Raw genomic sequence first — 18,001 nt, forward strand, 5'->3', positions numbered from 1 at the left:
TATTTTTGTCCTGTTTTCCATTACAAATGATATATTTAATTGAGAAGCAAAATTACTATATTCTGATTTTCTGATAATAAAAAATAAAAAAAAGTTTAAGTTTAAAACAAGAACAATAATCTGCCAATGAGGTCGGAAAATAATCTTGTTTTCCCTTTGAATTAAGTTTATTTCTCTGACCCCGTCGGCAGATATTTGTTATTTTTTAAGCTTAAACTAATATTTTAAGTCATTTTGCTTGGAGCCCAAATTTTCACAAGTAAAAATGCTTCTGTTTTGCATTTTGTCTCTTTAAATTATTAGAATAGAAAATTTTATTATAAAATCGACATTGTAATTTATAATTACTCGAGCTGACAAAAGCTTTCAGCATGATTTGAGAAAATTCCATTGAGCATCTCATTTGCTTCAATGGAAGCAAGAACATCTAACCTTTGCTACAAATTTGTTTACATTCGATTGATTAGTGACCTAGAAATAGTGCTGAAAATATATCATTATGTAATGACAGTCTCAGAATAATGGACCCCACTTTATACTGTACTTGCAAACATCTGGAAAGGAGCTATTTTTAAATGAGGAACACCGACGGGAGAGATCATGCTCTTGTGTGAGATGACTGACAGATGGGGTGCATTTGGGGTTTTAAGAGCAGAAAGGTGTTAATGCAGTAAGAACATGTGGCCACTAGGTTGTGCTGTTCACTTTCATTCATCGATCACAATATTGATTGTGAACAGGTAGTAAATATTACCTGAGAAATGCTGGGAACATAAATTCAGCATTGGCTATTTATTACATAATATGTTTATACAAAACATGATCCGTAGGGTCTAATATGCAAAGTGTGCGTTCCTGAGTGAGACAGTATACAGACTGAAGAGTCTAAAACAGTCAGCCCTTGTGTGTGTGTGTGTGTGTGTGTGTGTGTGTGTGTGTGTGTGTGTGTGTGTGTGTGTGTGTGTGTGTGTGTGTGTGTGTGTGTGTGTGTGTGTGTGTGTGTGTGTGTGTGTGTGTGTGTGTGTGTGTGTGTGTGTGTGTGTGTGTGTGTGTGTGTGTGTGTGTGTGTGTGTGTGTGTGTGTGTGTGTGAGAGAGAGAAAGACCAAAAGGGTTTAGTGAAAAAGAGAAGACATTTCAACCCCTCACTGAATGGAGGTTTTATTGATCTCAGTGGACATCAGCGCCTTCCAGCATGGCCTTGTACAGAAAGGCACATTAAAATGTCTAAACAGTGTTAGAGCGTTGAATATGAGACAAGACAAGCCTTATCTACAAGCTATGAAAGAAAAAAAAAAATATGCAAAAGTGGCCTTTTTATGCTTTTAACTGCTCTGGATAGGCATTCTTCATATTTAGAGAAGACAAGTACTGTAGATGAAACAACTGAACTGAATACCATCATTTTCATGCCAGGCCCAGAAGGAATCTGCTTACTTTTTTGCATTTTCTGTGCTGATTATAGTGGATTTAAACATAGTAAAATGTGTTAAATGGAGCTGATAGTACTATGTCTTCAGTGATAGCTGAAAGCATTTTCAAATTATGCAAAATATTTCCTGAACAAACACACAAGAAGCGGCATAAGTGCAGACGGGTGTTCCAATTCTGTGGAGTTCTGCGCAGATTCCATTCTGTGACTGTTCAAATATCTTGTAATTAAAACAGTTTCTGGTTTCAGAAATGTAAAGATTGATCTTTGTCGTGCCACACTTCACCTCTCATTCCTACTCTGTCACCCTGCTTGTTAGTTTTTCAAGCTGTAAAAAAACCTCACTTACCTCTGTGTTCTATTTGAGTCAATCTGGAAGAGAGAGAGAAAGAGAGAAAAGGGAGTGAGCTGAATACAGTCATCCAAAATGACAGCATTACACCAACACTTCATTATCATGCAACTGTTTTCCAGACAAAAGATCAAAAATGCAGTCTCCATGAACTGTGGCAATATCAGATGCTCTGTCATAGTTGATGTAACGCAGTGATTCCCAACCAGGGTCACAAATACCCAAGAGGATACTTGGAGAGATTTTGCTTTTGCTTTTTTAAACCTGTTAAAACAGGAATCACGACTTTAAAATTAAATATATTAGGGTAAAATAATGTTAAAAAATGTTTGCAGATACAATTTTCAGTTGTTTTTTTAAGAAAAAAAAAATGTGTATCAGTTTGGTCAATTTGTGACATGGAACATATTTGCATATATACAACTACCATTCAAAAGTACAGGGCCGGATTTATGCATAAGCATTCTAGGCACTTGCCTATGCTCGCATGAGGAGAAATAATATATATTTTTTAATTATTAGTATTATTTCAATCTAATGGTAAAACAATTTTACGACAATTACTATCTAAATTAACAAAATTTTAAATATCCGGCAGAAACCTCGTATCTCCATATTTCTTTCTTTTTTCATAAATCATTACTATTGGTCACCCTTTACATCTGTTTATGGGTTTTTGCAAATATTTAACCAATGAAACGTATTAAAAAGAGCTTGTGAGTAAACTTCATATCTTCATTGGATTCTCAAACGGTCGATCAAACCTCATAACTTCATCCGCCTCTATAGAGTGGCGCAGGTATGACATCACTTTGTAGGTCAAAGCGAGTTAGCGAGTTAGCATTTTAACACGTCCGGTTCCATCGTCCCGAAGTCAATGGTTTTTTTTTAATGGGGTTAAATGGCTGAAACAAGGTGTGTGGTGAACACGGCATAAAATACATCGGTATTACCCCTCTCGTGATTTCTGAAGCTGTTACGTGTCTTGAAAAAGGATGGTTACTAACAAGAGGCTAAACTGGACTACAGAGGCTGTCGAGGAGATTAAACGTCATCATGCTGAATTACAGTATTACAGTATTCCGGTATTACAGCCTCATTATGCTTATAATTGTGCTCTTATAAACTATTCTAACTCAAACGTTCTGGGAAAATGTTTTTAGATAAAAACTGAAAGAGTTGTTGGAAGCTTATTGGTGGTGACGTTGAATTCGTGGGACCGTGCCGTGGTGTAGTTCGTTTATAGCCTACATTTAGCTTTTTACTTCTGGCGACTGCAATTAGGCTTCAAAATTAATAAAAGTTGTGTTCAGCTGTATCCGATTGGGTAAATAAAATCCTAAAATCCTATTGGGTTTTTGTCGAGGGAACAACGCTATCTCACGAGTCACGACCAATTCGTACGAATGATAAAAAGTTGGCTAATTCGTACTAATTCGTACGACCTCACTCGTACGAATTTGTACGATTTGTCTAAACCCACGTGATGGGTAGGTTTAGGGGCGGGGTCAGGGGTAGGTCATTCGTATGAATTCATACGAATTGGCAAATTCGTAAAATATGTACGATTTTGCAGAAATCTTACTAATTCGTACGAGTCAGGTCGTATGAATTCGTACGAATAAGCCACCTCGTAGAATTTGTACGTTTTCCCGTGAGATCGGGTTGGAGGGAACCAGTGTGATCCTAGTCAGTGTGACGTCGTACCTGCACCACTCTTATACCGCATGCAGTTTGGACCGTCTCTGCTTGTTTGCAAGGGTAAATAAACTGGTTGTTTGAATAAGTACATTGTTTTCTTTACTCAAGAAACTCTCTTTATATAAAGGCTAATGTTTTATGCATTTGAGGAGCGGAGAAGACTGTTTTAGTCTAGCATTTGTCATCTAGTCATATCAATACGGTCATACATAGTCTGACCAAATAAAGCCACAGTATTAACTTTGACAACACAATGTTTAATTATAAAAAATTAAAATTAAAATACAGGGTTTTCCTTTTCCTGAAAAATTGCGGTTTTGGACATTTGAGGTTTCCGCCCGACATATTTAATTAATCAAAAATGACAATAAAGACATTTACATCGTTAAAATTTCCATTTCAAATAAATGCCAGGTTTTTTTCTGCTTTTGTATTCATTCAAGAATTTCAAAACAAACATGATCACGCTTTCACAAAAATATTATACAGCACAACTTAGGGCTGCATCGTATTTACAGTAAATCGTGATAACTAATTATCCTTCTCTCGATTAATTAAAAATAATCGTAATGATATTTTTCCTTCTGATTATTTGTCCTGAAAAACTTTTTTATTCTATTAAGACATTTCCTTTGTCTTGCATTGGTAACAAGCCTCCACTGTCTTTCCTGCTTGGGGTTGCCAGATGTCAAGAGAATAAATCCCCCAAACAGGACTATTTTCTTTAAAGGATACATTTTCTGCCCAGTGCTTTACTGTGCTCTGTTTTACTGTATTATTGATCAAATAAAATTCTAGTTTGGTGTCTTACTTAAGACAAAAAAAAAAAAGTTGGGAAACACTGGTCTAATATCTCTCCATCCCCGTGTAGAACTGCTACGGGTTGGTCAAATCATTTAGGGATCAACTGCCTGACAGGTCAAGGGTTACATCAAGTGAATTCACTGACCACCAAACGAGTCTAGTATGTACAGTATGTTTGAGTGAAAATGGAGCAGGTCAAGACTGTGACCCAGGCCTGTCAATCATGAACTCAGAAAGAGAAGATTTTAAGTTCCTTTTCTGTTTCTCTCTTTTTTTTCACACTCATCTACTCCCCCACATTCGTACACACACTTTCACACCCACATCTTGAGAGAGTTGTTTGACTGTGTGCCTAATGATAATAGATGAGGTGTCAGGATGAAGGTGAGAGACACTAAGTCATCCTCGCAGCACGAGGGAGAAACAGCTCATTTCTATCTCTCTCTCTCTCTCTCATTTTCACTTCGCCTAAATCTACAGGCGCTAAAATAGGAGAAAAAGCGCCTATAGAGCTTCTATTCTAAGACAACACTGATGTTTTCCATTTGATTTTACTCTTACTTTTTAAATAATATGGTCATATGTCTGAGTTATAGAAGGGAGGACGTGGATATTCAAACTGGGCTGTCTTTTCAGTACACATTAGAGCAGCGAGAAGAAGTCAGCACTTTACAAAAGTCTTGTGAGAAAATGTCAAAATATGACGGCTGAACAGAAATAAAAAACTGCTTATGCAAGCCTCTTGTCTCTCAGAGAATCTCTAGACTAAAGTGACCTCTGGTTCTCAAGAGCATTCATATACATTCACAGGCATATATGTAAACATTATTTAATGTCATTTAAAAGTATAGATGGCAAAATACAGACAATAGGTAAGTAAAAATAATCACACACATTTTTTACATTTGGGGGAGGGGACTTAATTGTAAAGAACTGTAAAAATACAGTGACAGTGTCACAAGATGCATTTTGGTGACTGTATATGTCATTAAACTGTATATTATTAGAATAATACATTTCAGCTATTAAATCTATTTGTTTCTGTAAAACGTGTTAATTTTCTGTACAATGACATAATTGTCATGATTACCCAAAGATAAGTTTAATTGGCCTCTTTGGTGAATGTGCTACACCATAGAAACACCATCTGTAACAAATACGACACTAAAATAACCATAAACATGAACTAAAAACATAAAATATAGCCTATCTTAAAACACCCCATTGTGAATCTAACTTAAAATTGATATTATGTGAATTCTGGGATTCCACTTTCAAGTATTTATGAGGTGATTCGGATTCATAGCCTGATTCATACTTAAAATAAGTAACATTATTTTAACAATAATAATACATAACGTAGACCTAGATGTATTGTTAAATATAAAATTTTATGCGAACATTATAATAATTTATCAATTAACATGTATTGTAAAAGGTATTACAAGCAGGCCATTACATGTATTGTCTTTTAAAATGTAATGTATTTTGTACTGTAGGCCTATATCCTAATGTAACTTACAGTTTTACTGTAGCACTTTGGCATTATTCCAGTTAATGTCACGAACATTTTTACAGTGTGGTTTGTATGTAATAGTCCGCAGTCAGTGCAAGTTTGAAAACCAACAAAACTTCAAGACTTTTAATGAGTTCATCCTGTCCTAAAACGTTCGACAGCCCGTCCAAATCGAATAAATAATTCAATTTAAGAGCGTTCTGCACATTGTGGCTGAATAACGACATGTTCTGTGAAAGCACATCCTGGAAAAAAAAATTCTGAACTGACTGCCTAACAATAGTTTGTCTTTCAACGAATACCACAGCTCTCACACATACACACGTGCACACACACACATACACACACACTTGACCAAAGGACCGGACGACCTGGCATCATTTTGAAGCTGCGCGAGCTCTTACCGGATTCTCCAGGTAGAGTCGCGGTGCGAGGAGATTCCGGTGGAGATCAGTCTCTCTATCCGCCCAAGTGAGAGTCCAAGATCCGCTAACTCCGAAAAAAAGACGAGTGCAGTCTGCACGGTTCTCAAAAACCCGATGAGTCCACGCGCATAGCCCAATAGAAGTGAATGGCTTTAGAAGCTTTTGAAGTGCTGAGCTTCAAGCGACGCGCTCGCACCCTGCTTTTAAAAATACTCTCCTGACTCTCAGGTGGTCTTTGGGGTCGCGCGAAGGCAGAAGAGTCGAAGAGCAAGTTGATTCTCAACACATATCTGATGAAGACACGAACAAAGATATGCAGGATGCAGCCCATACACACACACACTCACACACACGCGTGCGCGCGCGCGCGTAAAGGGGGGGGTGACGATTTAGAATATTTTTTTTTACATAAAAGATTTCAATTTAATTTAAACTGCATTTTAGCAGGAAATCCTCTTGTTTTTGTGTGGGAGATGTAACAAAGAAAAGAGGGCCGAATTAACAACTTCATGTTAATACAAGCCCAAAGGGGAGCTCAGCTCAGAGCAATAGAAATCTCATCATCGTTCATTAACTCATCAAAAGACAACACACACATGCACAGACACACACACACACACACACACACACAGTGCATCTATTCCAGGACATCCCATGGCTTCATTAGATTGAGTGTGAGCTCATTAACAACACAACACAATGCTTTAACAGCATACATTATTCAAGTATATTCCATGAGCACCACTGTGCCGATGTATGATATTTTGAGTGTGCATGTGTTTGTGTGAAAATAAAAACTAGGTCGTATAGCCCACCCAGTGCTTCCTGTGCTTATGGGGGCTGTGTAAAGAAAACAAACACAAACACATCAAACACTCAATTGCACAACATGTAAACTACACACTATATGACCTAATACCAGCCTTCATCCTATCTTCATCTCTTGTTTTCACATGGCTAAATGAATATATAAGAAACAGATGATGAGAGAAGGTGAATAATGAGCAGGCCCAGACAGAATCCTTACCCGGTATTTTTTTTTTTTATACTTTCTGCACAGATTTTGGGGGAGAATCTGTGGAGTGGAAATATAATAATAGTTCAGATATATTACATAAAGGGAGCTGAGAGTACTGTACACTTTTATTGGAAGCTGGAAGCGTTATCAAATGAGCTGAAATATTTAATAAATGAAAGGGAAGGAGAATATGCAAAAATCTGTGAATGATGGCAAGAGTAAAAACAATTATTGTTGAAAATGTATTTGGATTCACATAAATACATTTTATAAAAATAAACCTTCTGTCATTATTTACTCACCCGCATGCCGTTCTAAACCTTTCTTTCTTCTGTGAAACACAAAGGAATATATTTTAAATAATAGTGTCCCTATTATGCTTTTTCAGATATTAGCTGTACAATAGGCCTATAGCTGTTTATGAATGTCTGCAAAGTTAGCCATTCGTTTTTTTATATGGACAAAAAAACTAATGAAAATACAGATTTGGAACGACATTTTTGGATGGGCTATCCCTTTAGCTCCTTTGACCTCACACCCAGAGGTCGAGTCTACACCTTCCGAAAACACACAAACACACATATTGAACACACTTGCAACTCAGCACCTTGCTCTAATAGATGAGAGGTCAAAGAAGCACAGCCATAACTCTCTATGAATCAATCCCCTGGGAGTATTTACGTGTGTGTGTGTGTGTGTGTGTGTGTGTGTGTGTGTGTGTGTGTGTGTGTGTGTGTGTGTGTGTGTGTGTGTGTGTGTGTGTGTGTGTGTGTGTGTGTGTGTGTGTGTGTGTGTGTGTGTGTGTGTGTGTGTGTGTGTGTGTGTGTGTGTGTGTGTGTGTGTGTGTGTGTGTGTGTGTGTGTGTGTGTGTGTGTGTGTGTGTGTGTGTGTGTGTGTGTGTGTGTGTGTGTGTGTGTGTGTGTGTGTGTGTGTGTGCCACTATGTCAAGGAATGTATTAAAAACACTCAAGAGTAAAGAGCATTTGAAATAGACAAAATATAAGATTTTGTATGCAAGCCCAATTAAGAAGAAACACCTTTCTTCTCACTTCTTGTCTCGCTTTGTCTGAGTGTGAGATAAGGAGACAATGCATGTGAGGAAGGAGAATGTGTGTTGATTGTGTACATGTGTGAGAGAGAGCTTATGTGTGAGTATGTGTGGTTGTGTGTGTGTCTCATCACCATACAGCTGAGACTGCAGGTGGTGGATCTTTCAGTGGAAGACTGTCTCACATTTCTAATAAGAATCACTGCCAGATAACACACACTGGAGCCACTGTTTATCGCACACGCATACACACATCACTGCAAATGAAGAAATAATCAAGCCTGATCATAAAGCATGTTGGACACATTAAACACGATTACAACGCGGAACTCCTAACAGATGTTTTAGAATGTATTAAATGTCTATTGTTTATAACTCTCTCTAAATAACAATAAAATAGGCATCAATTAATCCTATAAAGCAGCCTCAGCTACATACAGTATATACACAATTAAAAACAATGAAATATGAATTATGGGATCCACTATTGATCAATAAAAGAATTCAACCCATCTTGGGTGTTTAATGTGTTTGCCCTCCACAGAGACAGTACAGAGATTAATTAGGGACTGAACACGCACGCACGCACGCACGCTCACACACACACACACACACACACACACACACACACACACACACACACACACACACACACACACACACACACACACACACACACACACACACACACACACACACTTTTCATAATTATAATGATTTTTATCCTGTACAAACTGTATATTCTATCCCCTACACTAACCCTACCCCTAAACCTATCCATTACAGAAAACTTTCTGCATTTAAGAAACATCACTTTGTGCTTTATAAGCTGTTTTCCTCATGGGGACCACAAAAAATGTCCCCACAAGGACAATTATTTCAGATATTACCAAATTTATGGGGACATTTTGTTCCCATAATGTAGGGTTTACCAGGCCACACACACACTGCTCAATGCACTGGGTATTTTCACTGCATTTTGTTCCTGTCTTATATCCAATCGTCGCTATATCAACATTACATCTTTATCATTCTCTTTTTTCCTTTTTTCTCTCGCACACAGCCTCAGTTTCATGTTTCTCTGTCTTCTTTGTCTCATATTCTCCTCCTTCACGGGCTAAAACAGTAGAGGGACCATTAGACGTATAGCAGAGTCCCAGAAACAGCTTTGATCATCTGTTCATTAGATCACATGGGAATATCTTGGAGAAGAAGACAGATACGGGGATGGGCGTTGGAGCATTTTTCAATAGGATGCACCAAATTTGTAATGTCAGATTGCTTTGCGCCCACGAAAACCCATAATAAAATCCATTTTACCCCTTTAAATTCACATGATCTTTTTCAAATCAATACAAACTTATTTTACATGCATGTTATTCTAACAATAGAAGAAATATTGACATTAACAAAATTTTGTCATTAAAAAAAACTACTGTTTATAAAAAATGTTTATGTTTTTGAAAGAAAATTTAAAACATTTGAAAGAAAGAAAGCCTCTTTTGTCACGTCTGTTTGGGTTTTAATTCCTGTTTAATGGTTAATGTTCATGTCTTGTGATTTCCTGTTCCCTAACCCTTCAAGTTTGGGGAAATTTGTCAGAGAAGAAGGACGCAAGTTTTCTTCCAGGATAGGCTACGTCATGTGTCATGCATCCTTCACAAAGACGTTGAGGGGGGATATGTCACATCTTTTTGGGGTTTGTTTATTGGTTAATTTGCATGTCTGCATCCGAAATCGCATACTCTTTTGAGTAGGTACTTATTTTGAATAAAAATTACTTCGCAATCGCTAAAAAAGAATGTTCTATAGTAGGCTATGAATGCATGTAGTATGAATGTAATTTGGACGTACTTCATTCGCCATGTTGTCATCATCATGTGACCTACTGTATGGCGCCAGTTGCACCGCTTCACTGCCATTCATAAATCCTCTCCCGTGGCCTCATGGGATAGTAAAGTGTCCATCGTATTCAGAATCACGCCAGAAGAAGTAGGCCATCAGGTACTTTTTACTCTTTTACGAGTACTGTGAATTGCGACATACTTCTTTTGTCACATACTGTTTTTCACCTACTATATTGCAGGGAAGTATACGATTTTGGATGCAGCCAATAGCTGTGCAGACCAATCGGCGTATGACATCAGTGTACCGTGAGAGCGATTCGAAAGCTTACTAGTTAAGTCCTAGTACTTTAGTTTTGTTTTTGTATTTTGTTCAATAAATTGCACATGAGTTTTCAACTCGACTCGCCATCAGTGGATAATACGTTACACTTATGTTCACCAAGGCTGCATTTATTTGATCAAAAATACAGTAATATATACAGTAAACAATAATATTGTGATTTTTTTTTTTAAATAGCAGTTTTCTATTTTAATTTATTTAATTTTAAAATGTAGCTTAGCCCTGTGATGCCATCATAGCAAAGCTCAATTTTCAGCAACCATGAAAAATGACAATTCTTATCATCACTGTGAATTGTGTCAACTGTCGGCACACTTTTTTGATTAATAGAATGTTCAGAACATCATATATTTATTTAAAATAGAAATCTTGTGTAACATTATGCTTATTTCTGTCACTTTTAAACAATCTAATGTCTTATTGCTGAATAAAAGTATTCATTTGGTTCAAAATAAAAACAAAATCGGAATTTTTTTAATGGTAGTTATTACGTGAAACATGTACAGTATATCAAACTGAAAAATACTGTATGTGTCGTGCCCTTGATCACGATGCTCACGCATCTCACAGCTAGACCATACGACACCACTCTACTTTTGGAATGCTACAGTACAATGTCTTGTATCTATTCCTACCCCCAGAGAAATGGCACAGGAGCCCAGACCACATGACCTATGTCATTATAAAGAACAAAGCCAGTGTCCAACTTTTACAATAGTGCACATACAAGAATGGTTCACCCATCTGTCCTCTCAGATGACTTTAGTTCACCATTTCCCCCATTTCTAGATCTGACTGGGGCTTTTTTTTTTTTTCAATCTGGCAATGGAAAATGAATGATTGAAACCCATATCAACTTTTCTTGAGGCAATCCACAAGGACTGTAATGACATCACACCAGAGGCCTGTCATTCAAGGCACTGCTTCCCCCGCTGTTTGGCCAAGGAACCAGATTCAGATGTCATGTTGATGAAATTGTGGCCACAAAAGCGGGATGTAAACACCTGTTCTTTCATTTTGTACAATCGACGACACGACCAGACCACAGGACTAAGGCTTACACAGATGTACATTTGTTCATGTTAATATTACACTTTATATATACACAACAAGTTAAAAATTTGGAATAATTTAAAAAACATTTTTAATGTTTTGAAAGAAGACTCTTATGCTCACCAAATCTTATTGTGAAATATGATTGCAATTTAAAAGAACTGTGTTTTATTTCATTTATTTTAAAATGTGACGTATTCCGGTTACTGTAACGTATGTCAAAGCTGAATTTTCAGCAGCCATTACTTAGCATGACATGATTCTTCAGAAATCATTATGCTGATTTGGTGCTCAATTGTGCTCAATTATGATTGTTGCTCAATTATTAATACTGGTTGTTGTTATTATTATCAGTTATCAATGTATCTTTTGACCGGTAGTCTTCAGTATAAAGTAAAATTAAGTGTCAGATTGTGTTAATTAAAAAACAATTTAGTAAGTTGATTAAGCCATTTTCTTCGTGGGAACTGTTAGCTGGTCCCCACAATGTCCTGTAGCTGATTTCATGTTTAACTATCCTTGTGGGGGCATTTGGACCCCCAACAATGTAGGCAAAATGTGACCTACACACACAAAGAGCCAGATAACCTGCTGTTACGCTCGGGACAATCATTCTTTCTAACGCTATAACCTTCAGTCAGTCGTTTACTTTAACATCCATCCATCTCACATACTCACGCACACACTCAAATCCATTAAGACTCAGGAAGCTGGGATAGCTGGCGTTACAGTTATGAGTCATTAAAGTAAATCTGAGACACATCAGACCTTAAGACATCACTGGAAAATGTAATACCGTTATACACTCAAGTGCAGCTCTGGTATAGAAACACACACACACACACACACACACACACACACACACAGGTTTTTTGACTGGTAGGTAGATGCTCTTACACCCTGGAGGCAGCCTGACCCAATTCTGCCTCAGAGAAGATGCTGTGAGGAATCTTTTCCCCTCTCTTTCCTCCCTTTTCTCTCTCCTTCTGTTTCTTGCTCTCGCTGCAAATTATGCATGCGATAGTGACAGTTTAAAACAATAATATTACGAATAAAGAAACAGAGGTGTTTGTGTGAGAAAGTGTGTAAATTATTGAGGTGTGAGAAAGGACATGCTGATGTAAGGTTTTAGGTTTCACATCGATGATATGGGGGGGTTCTATAAAGACACATGCGCCCTCTGCCGACAAGACACAGATATTGCTTTCTCTTTTCAGCACCCACCCAGTTTTATCTCACCGTTCGTGTCTCTTTTTAATCCCCCCAGTCTTTCTTTGTTTAAAGAGGGTGTGCGTGTAGGAATGACGAAAGATATCTACATCTCTGACTCAGTAGTCTATATCTGTCTCTACACTTTGTCTGTATTAAATAATGATCGCGAAAACACCGTCGCCCTCCCACGGTAGAACTCACGCGCACAGACTCACAGGCGCGCGCTCTCGGCGTGATTGTGGACCACCGAGAATGTTCAAGGGACGCAGATAATTCAAGAGGGACATCAAACACAGACGACCACCCACCACACATTTATGAAATATTAATAAAGGCATCCCGCTTACATAATGTACAATGCTTATATAAGCGCTCCATTTAAGCACATGATATTGTCTAATGATCTCTCGGAAAAGGGAGGAACCCTATCGGTTCCATTGATTACATACGGCACAGATAACTAATATGACATCATTTGATAATGAAACAACAGAATTTGGACAGAGACCCATGCATTTGAGCAAGCTGTCCCACATCGACTAGTGGGTAAACTGAGTCTGAGGAGTAATGATAGGCTATGCTATTATTTGGACTTTGCTGCAGGTGGGTCAGGTTTGCATATAGGCTTAGCAGATTTCATTACTTCACCTTTTGACCTCAGCAGTATTCTTAAACAGAGGGAGGGGGGTGGGGGGTGGGGGGTGGGGGGGGAGCTAAATAAGCTTCTTATTTAGAAGCTAGATTGATGCTAACTGAATAATAATAGCTCTATCAATCTCTTTATGATAACACAATATCATGATATTGGGTGCTAAAAGCTCTAAAAACTCATATTGTTGGATATGCTTTTTTTTTTATTTAAGAATGCAGCAGAGGTCTAAAGGTGCAGTAGGCTAATGGAATATATAACCCAAAGATATCATGATATCGTTACCATCAGGAGACAGAGTTATTATTATTCAGTTAGCTCTACACCAAGCTAGCAACTAAAACCAAAAATATAAAAAATTATATTAGGGTGATTCTCCAACTACAGGCACTTTTGTGTCCTTGGCCTTTTTTGTGTAAATAAATAAACAAACAAATGCACAAATAAATTGTCATTATGAAGTTCATGCTCCAACATCCTAGTAACCACCAAATCTTGCCCCAGTTGAAAGGCTGTTTATTAGCAGATTTTGCAGTTTTATGCTTGTCCCCAACCCAGACTGGCCCTCTTTGAATGTTAAAAGATTATATCAAAGGATCGATTTAAAAATATTTTTAACATGTTTGTCTTAAGGACAAATAAAATAATATCATACCATCGAAATTCCATATGTATATCACACTTTTAAACTATTTTTGGAATAAAATAAGTCCACCTAAATAGATCACCTTAAATATTTTATTTACTTGGTAACCATGGAAATAATAGTGAAAAGGACGTATTAGTTGAAGATGAAACTTCAGGCACATGTGCTCTTCAGCACAAGAAAATAAATCAAGGTAACTCAAGCTTTTATACAGAGTATTTTTATTCAGGGTCATTTCCACCTTGGCTGTAGTTCGGTTGAATTATGTACAACAAACATGAAAATAATGTATTTATGTTTATTACGAGTAAACAACATGCTAAGTCCAAAAGTAGCTAGAGGGTGTGCTACATGAAATATGCCGTTTTTGTTTTATGTTCTCATGACATATTTGTGCTTTTGGACTGAGAACTTTATATATCACCATTCCAGTACAATCTATATTTATTTTTATTTATCTATATTTATATGAATGTTTTGAGCAGGTTCATATAATTTGCATATAATTTGTAAACATTATTTTTAAATCTATTATACTGTTCAATTCATATAGCCTATGTTAAATAATAAAATACAAGGTTAAAAATATTTTGGAAAAGAAATATAGAGGAAACAAAAAAGTAATGAAATGACAAAAACAAGTAATAAAACTACTAAAATTTAAATGAAAACTGAAAGTAAATAAATAAATAAATGAATAAATAAATAAATAGAATTAACTAGATGTACCGCATGGCGGTACAAAATATGACCGCCGCTCAGGCCTGCACTGGCTTTCCACAAAAATAAATGACGTGGAGCAATTTGGCTGTATTGCATGTTTATGTATATACCTAAAAAAAGTAATAGTAGGCTATGTGCATGTCTGTCTGTGTGTGTGTGTGTGTGTGTGTGTATGTGTGTGTGTTTGTGTATGTGTGTGTGTGTGTGTGTGTGTGTGTGTGTGTGTGTGTGTGTGTGTGTGTGTGTGTGTGTGTGTGTGTGTGTGTGTGTGTGTGTGTGTGTGTGTGTGTCTGTGCGTGTATGTATGCGTGCGTACATGTGTGTGCGCGTGTGTGTTTGTGTGTGTGTGTCTGTGCATGTGGATTTGTATGTGTGTGTATGGGTGTGTGTCTGTGCGTGTGGATGTCAGTGTGTGTGCATGCTTGCGTTTGTTTGTATTCCTGCATGTGTGTGTGTGACAGTATCATCTTAAACCAGCAACCCTTCGCTCAACAGCACCATCTACAGGCCGATGAGTGTACAGTCACTAAATGTGCACATAAATGAATTTATTTTATACCCCCCCATGGATGAAATTCTACGAAACTTAGCATACCCCCAGAGGATGTCAAGTTAATCATACACATGAAATATGGTGCAGTTCTGAACATCTCAACTGAAGATAGGGGCGATCAAAGCAGAATAATATTGCATTTTCATTTTTTATGGGAGGGGCGCAAATCACAAATGAGTGATTATGGGCTAGGTTGATGTGGGCCCTTAAGACCAACATACCATAAAAATGTCTTCATCCTCGGTGCCACGGTTCAGGTAGTTATTTAGGAAAAACTGCATTTTTGGGGGTTTGGGGGGGCCCAGCGCGGGGGGGGGAGTGGCCCCCGGGGACCAAACGAAATTTTTCCGTAAAAGTCTAGTGGGGCTACATGCCCACCAAATTTCATGTTCCCCGGTGTTTCGGTGTCCCTGGTATCGCTGACGAAAAATTCAGTAGATGACAAAAAAAACAAAAAAACTTTGACAATCCCTATATGACCGCTTTCGCTAGCTATGCTAGCGGCGGTCATAATTAGTTGCAGCATATACCAGAGAGTGTTAAGGGGTCCATACAGTTACTTATACTACAGGGCCGTTGAATGCTTGAATCTGATTGGCTGACAAACGTTCTATGGCGTGCAATTATTTTCAGGGAAACGCACGGCTAAAGTAGTTCCAGGCAGGTTTGTTTTGACCGCATTACAGTTCCATATCATATCCCCTAGTTGACCGTAATAACGGAAAAAAGGCTCTAGGCTACAATTCATAACAAGAAAAAACATGCAGCCCCATGCGCTTGATCTGTAATTTTCGATGTCTAACTTCACAATCAATGGAAACATGCAGTTTAATTTGACTGCATTAATAAATGCATAAGCCGGGGACACACTTAGGCTACTGTAAAGCCAGTTATGAATGTAATTTGATTTATGACTGACCATGCCCAAACGCGTGTTCAGCGCGTTAGTGTTCACAGTCGGTGTTTAAAATCTGCTGCAGTCGATGGAAACAGTCAGTCTTAGAATGTTTCAGCTAGTCGTTAAGTGTGCCCTCAGCATTAGTCTGCTATCAGTGGCTCAAACCTGCGTTACTCGCTCTAAAATGACGTTTTGGAATTAGCAACAGAGGCATGGGATTAGATGCGTAAGAAATTAGTCCTACATACAAGAGCGTTTTAATGACAAAAACTTGACAAACGTCTTGGAATACATCATCTGAACAATGTTTCGAGGTGTGGTAACTGTAGTATAAGCAGAAAAATTGACTCCGGGCCTTTGAATTATTAGAAAAATGATGCAACGGTCTGTCGTCAATTAGCCTATTCCTTACATATTCTATTTCAAGAGTCACCTTCTGGACATGTGCCCTCATGGATTAACTATAGCCTACATTTAGCATTAGTATAGTAAATAGGCCTACATTAAAGGGTTAGTTCACCCAAAAATGAAAATGTTGTCATTAATTACTCACCCATGTCGTTCCAAGCCCGTAAGACTTTTGTTCATCTTCGGAACACAAATGATAATATTTTTGATGAAATCTGAGCATTTTCTGTACTCTCCATTGACAGCTACGCAACTACCACTTTGATTCTTCAAGAAGTTCATAAAGAGATCGTAAAACGAATCCATATGAATTGATCTGTTTAGTCCTAAACCGTGAAGTTTTGGTGAACTATCCCTTTAAGATGTGCATATATATATTTCCATTGTTGAGGGGCTGCATTATTTGAAGATTGTAATTTCTGCGCCACTGTGGTCACCAAATGGAACTGAATACAGTAAGTAACCACTGTTTTCAGACAGGTTTCCCCATCTTCCTTCAATAGGACAATGTGTGCGTGTGTGTGTGTGTGTGTGTGTGTGTGTGTGTGTGTGTGTGTGTGTGTGTGTGTGTGTGTGTGTGTGTGTGTGTGTGTGTGTGTGTGTGTGTGTGTAGTTACTGCATCTACCAGCAGGGGATCACAGGGCCACGTTAACCACCCAAGCAACAGCTTGATAGGAGGAAGTAACATAATCCTTGTGCTGTTTCAATAGCATACCTATATCCTCCTAATTGGAAGTGAACAGGAAATGAGAGAAAGCTTTCAAAAAAAAAATCCATTTTGTTGGGAACAATCTCTTTCTTAGACGTATACATGCCAACCAACACACAAAAAAATCAGCTTGCCTGTCGACTGGTATTGCCACGGTTACAGGCTCTCTCCTTTGATAAGTTTCCTAACGAAGGCTGCATAAATTAGAAGTTTCTCTCTGAATATTAATAACGCATATATCATTGGAGCTGTTGTTTCTGTTGCTTCCATGAAGCTGATTTACATATGAAAAATGGAAGCTTTCTGAAAACAGAATTTCTGAAGTTTTTGACCTAAAAAGATGTCCTAGATACCTCGAAATCCACATCAAACATGCTCCTCTAACTCTCTTCCCCTCTCTCTCTCTGTTCCACACATACACACTCACATGCAGGAACACAAGCTAAGCCACCAATTTTAGGTACCATGACATCATCTTTGTCAGATTTTCAAAATAATTAGTAGCTTTTTTCATGGCTGCCATATGCTATAGTGAATCATTTTTTTAGCTGAAGCTGTCATAATGATTCAAATGAGAGACTTTGATCACACCCTGTACTCACTAACGATTGGGGTGTTTATATCAGCCGTGATGTTTTTAATGATCTGCTTTTGATACTATTTTTGCT

The 18,001-nt window shown here is 37.7% G+C and overlaps 2 protein-coding genes across 2 annotated transcripts in view; one reads left to right on the forward strand and one right to left on the reverse strand.

Moving 5' to 3' along the window:
• The window catches only part of ptprdb (protein tyrosine phosphatase receptor type Db), an 83,863-nt gene extending 77,304 nt beyond the window's left edge, over positions 1–6,559 (reverse strand). Inside the window, exons 1-2 of the mRNA XM_082164415.1 lie at positions 6,208–6,559; positions 1,780–1,802 (exon numbers count right to left, since the gene is read on the reverse strand). The gene's annotated coding sequence lies outside the window, so the exon portion shown is untranslated. The remainder of the gene's footprint in view (positions 1–1,779; positions 1,803–6,207) is intronic.
• Positions 4,653–18,001, forward strand: part of LOC309494782 (uncharacterized protein) — a gene marked incomplete at its 5' end in the record, with an annotated part of 30,285 nt that continues 16,936 nt past the window's right edge. Inside the window, one exon of the mRNA XM_082164188.1 lies at positions 4,653–4,671. Within this exon, the coding sequence (XP_082020314.1) occupies positions 4,653–4,671 (19 nt within the window). The remainder of the gene's footprint in view (positions 4,672–18,001) is intronic.

This window comes from Leuciscus leuciscus, assembly GCF_965113295.1.
Source record: "Leuciscus leuciscus genome assembly, chromosome: 3".
In the NCBI taxonomy this organism is placed as follows: domain Eukaryota; kingdom Metazoa; phylum Chordata; class Actinopteri; order Cypriniformes; family Leuciscidae; genus Leuciscus; species Leuciscus leuciscus.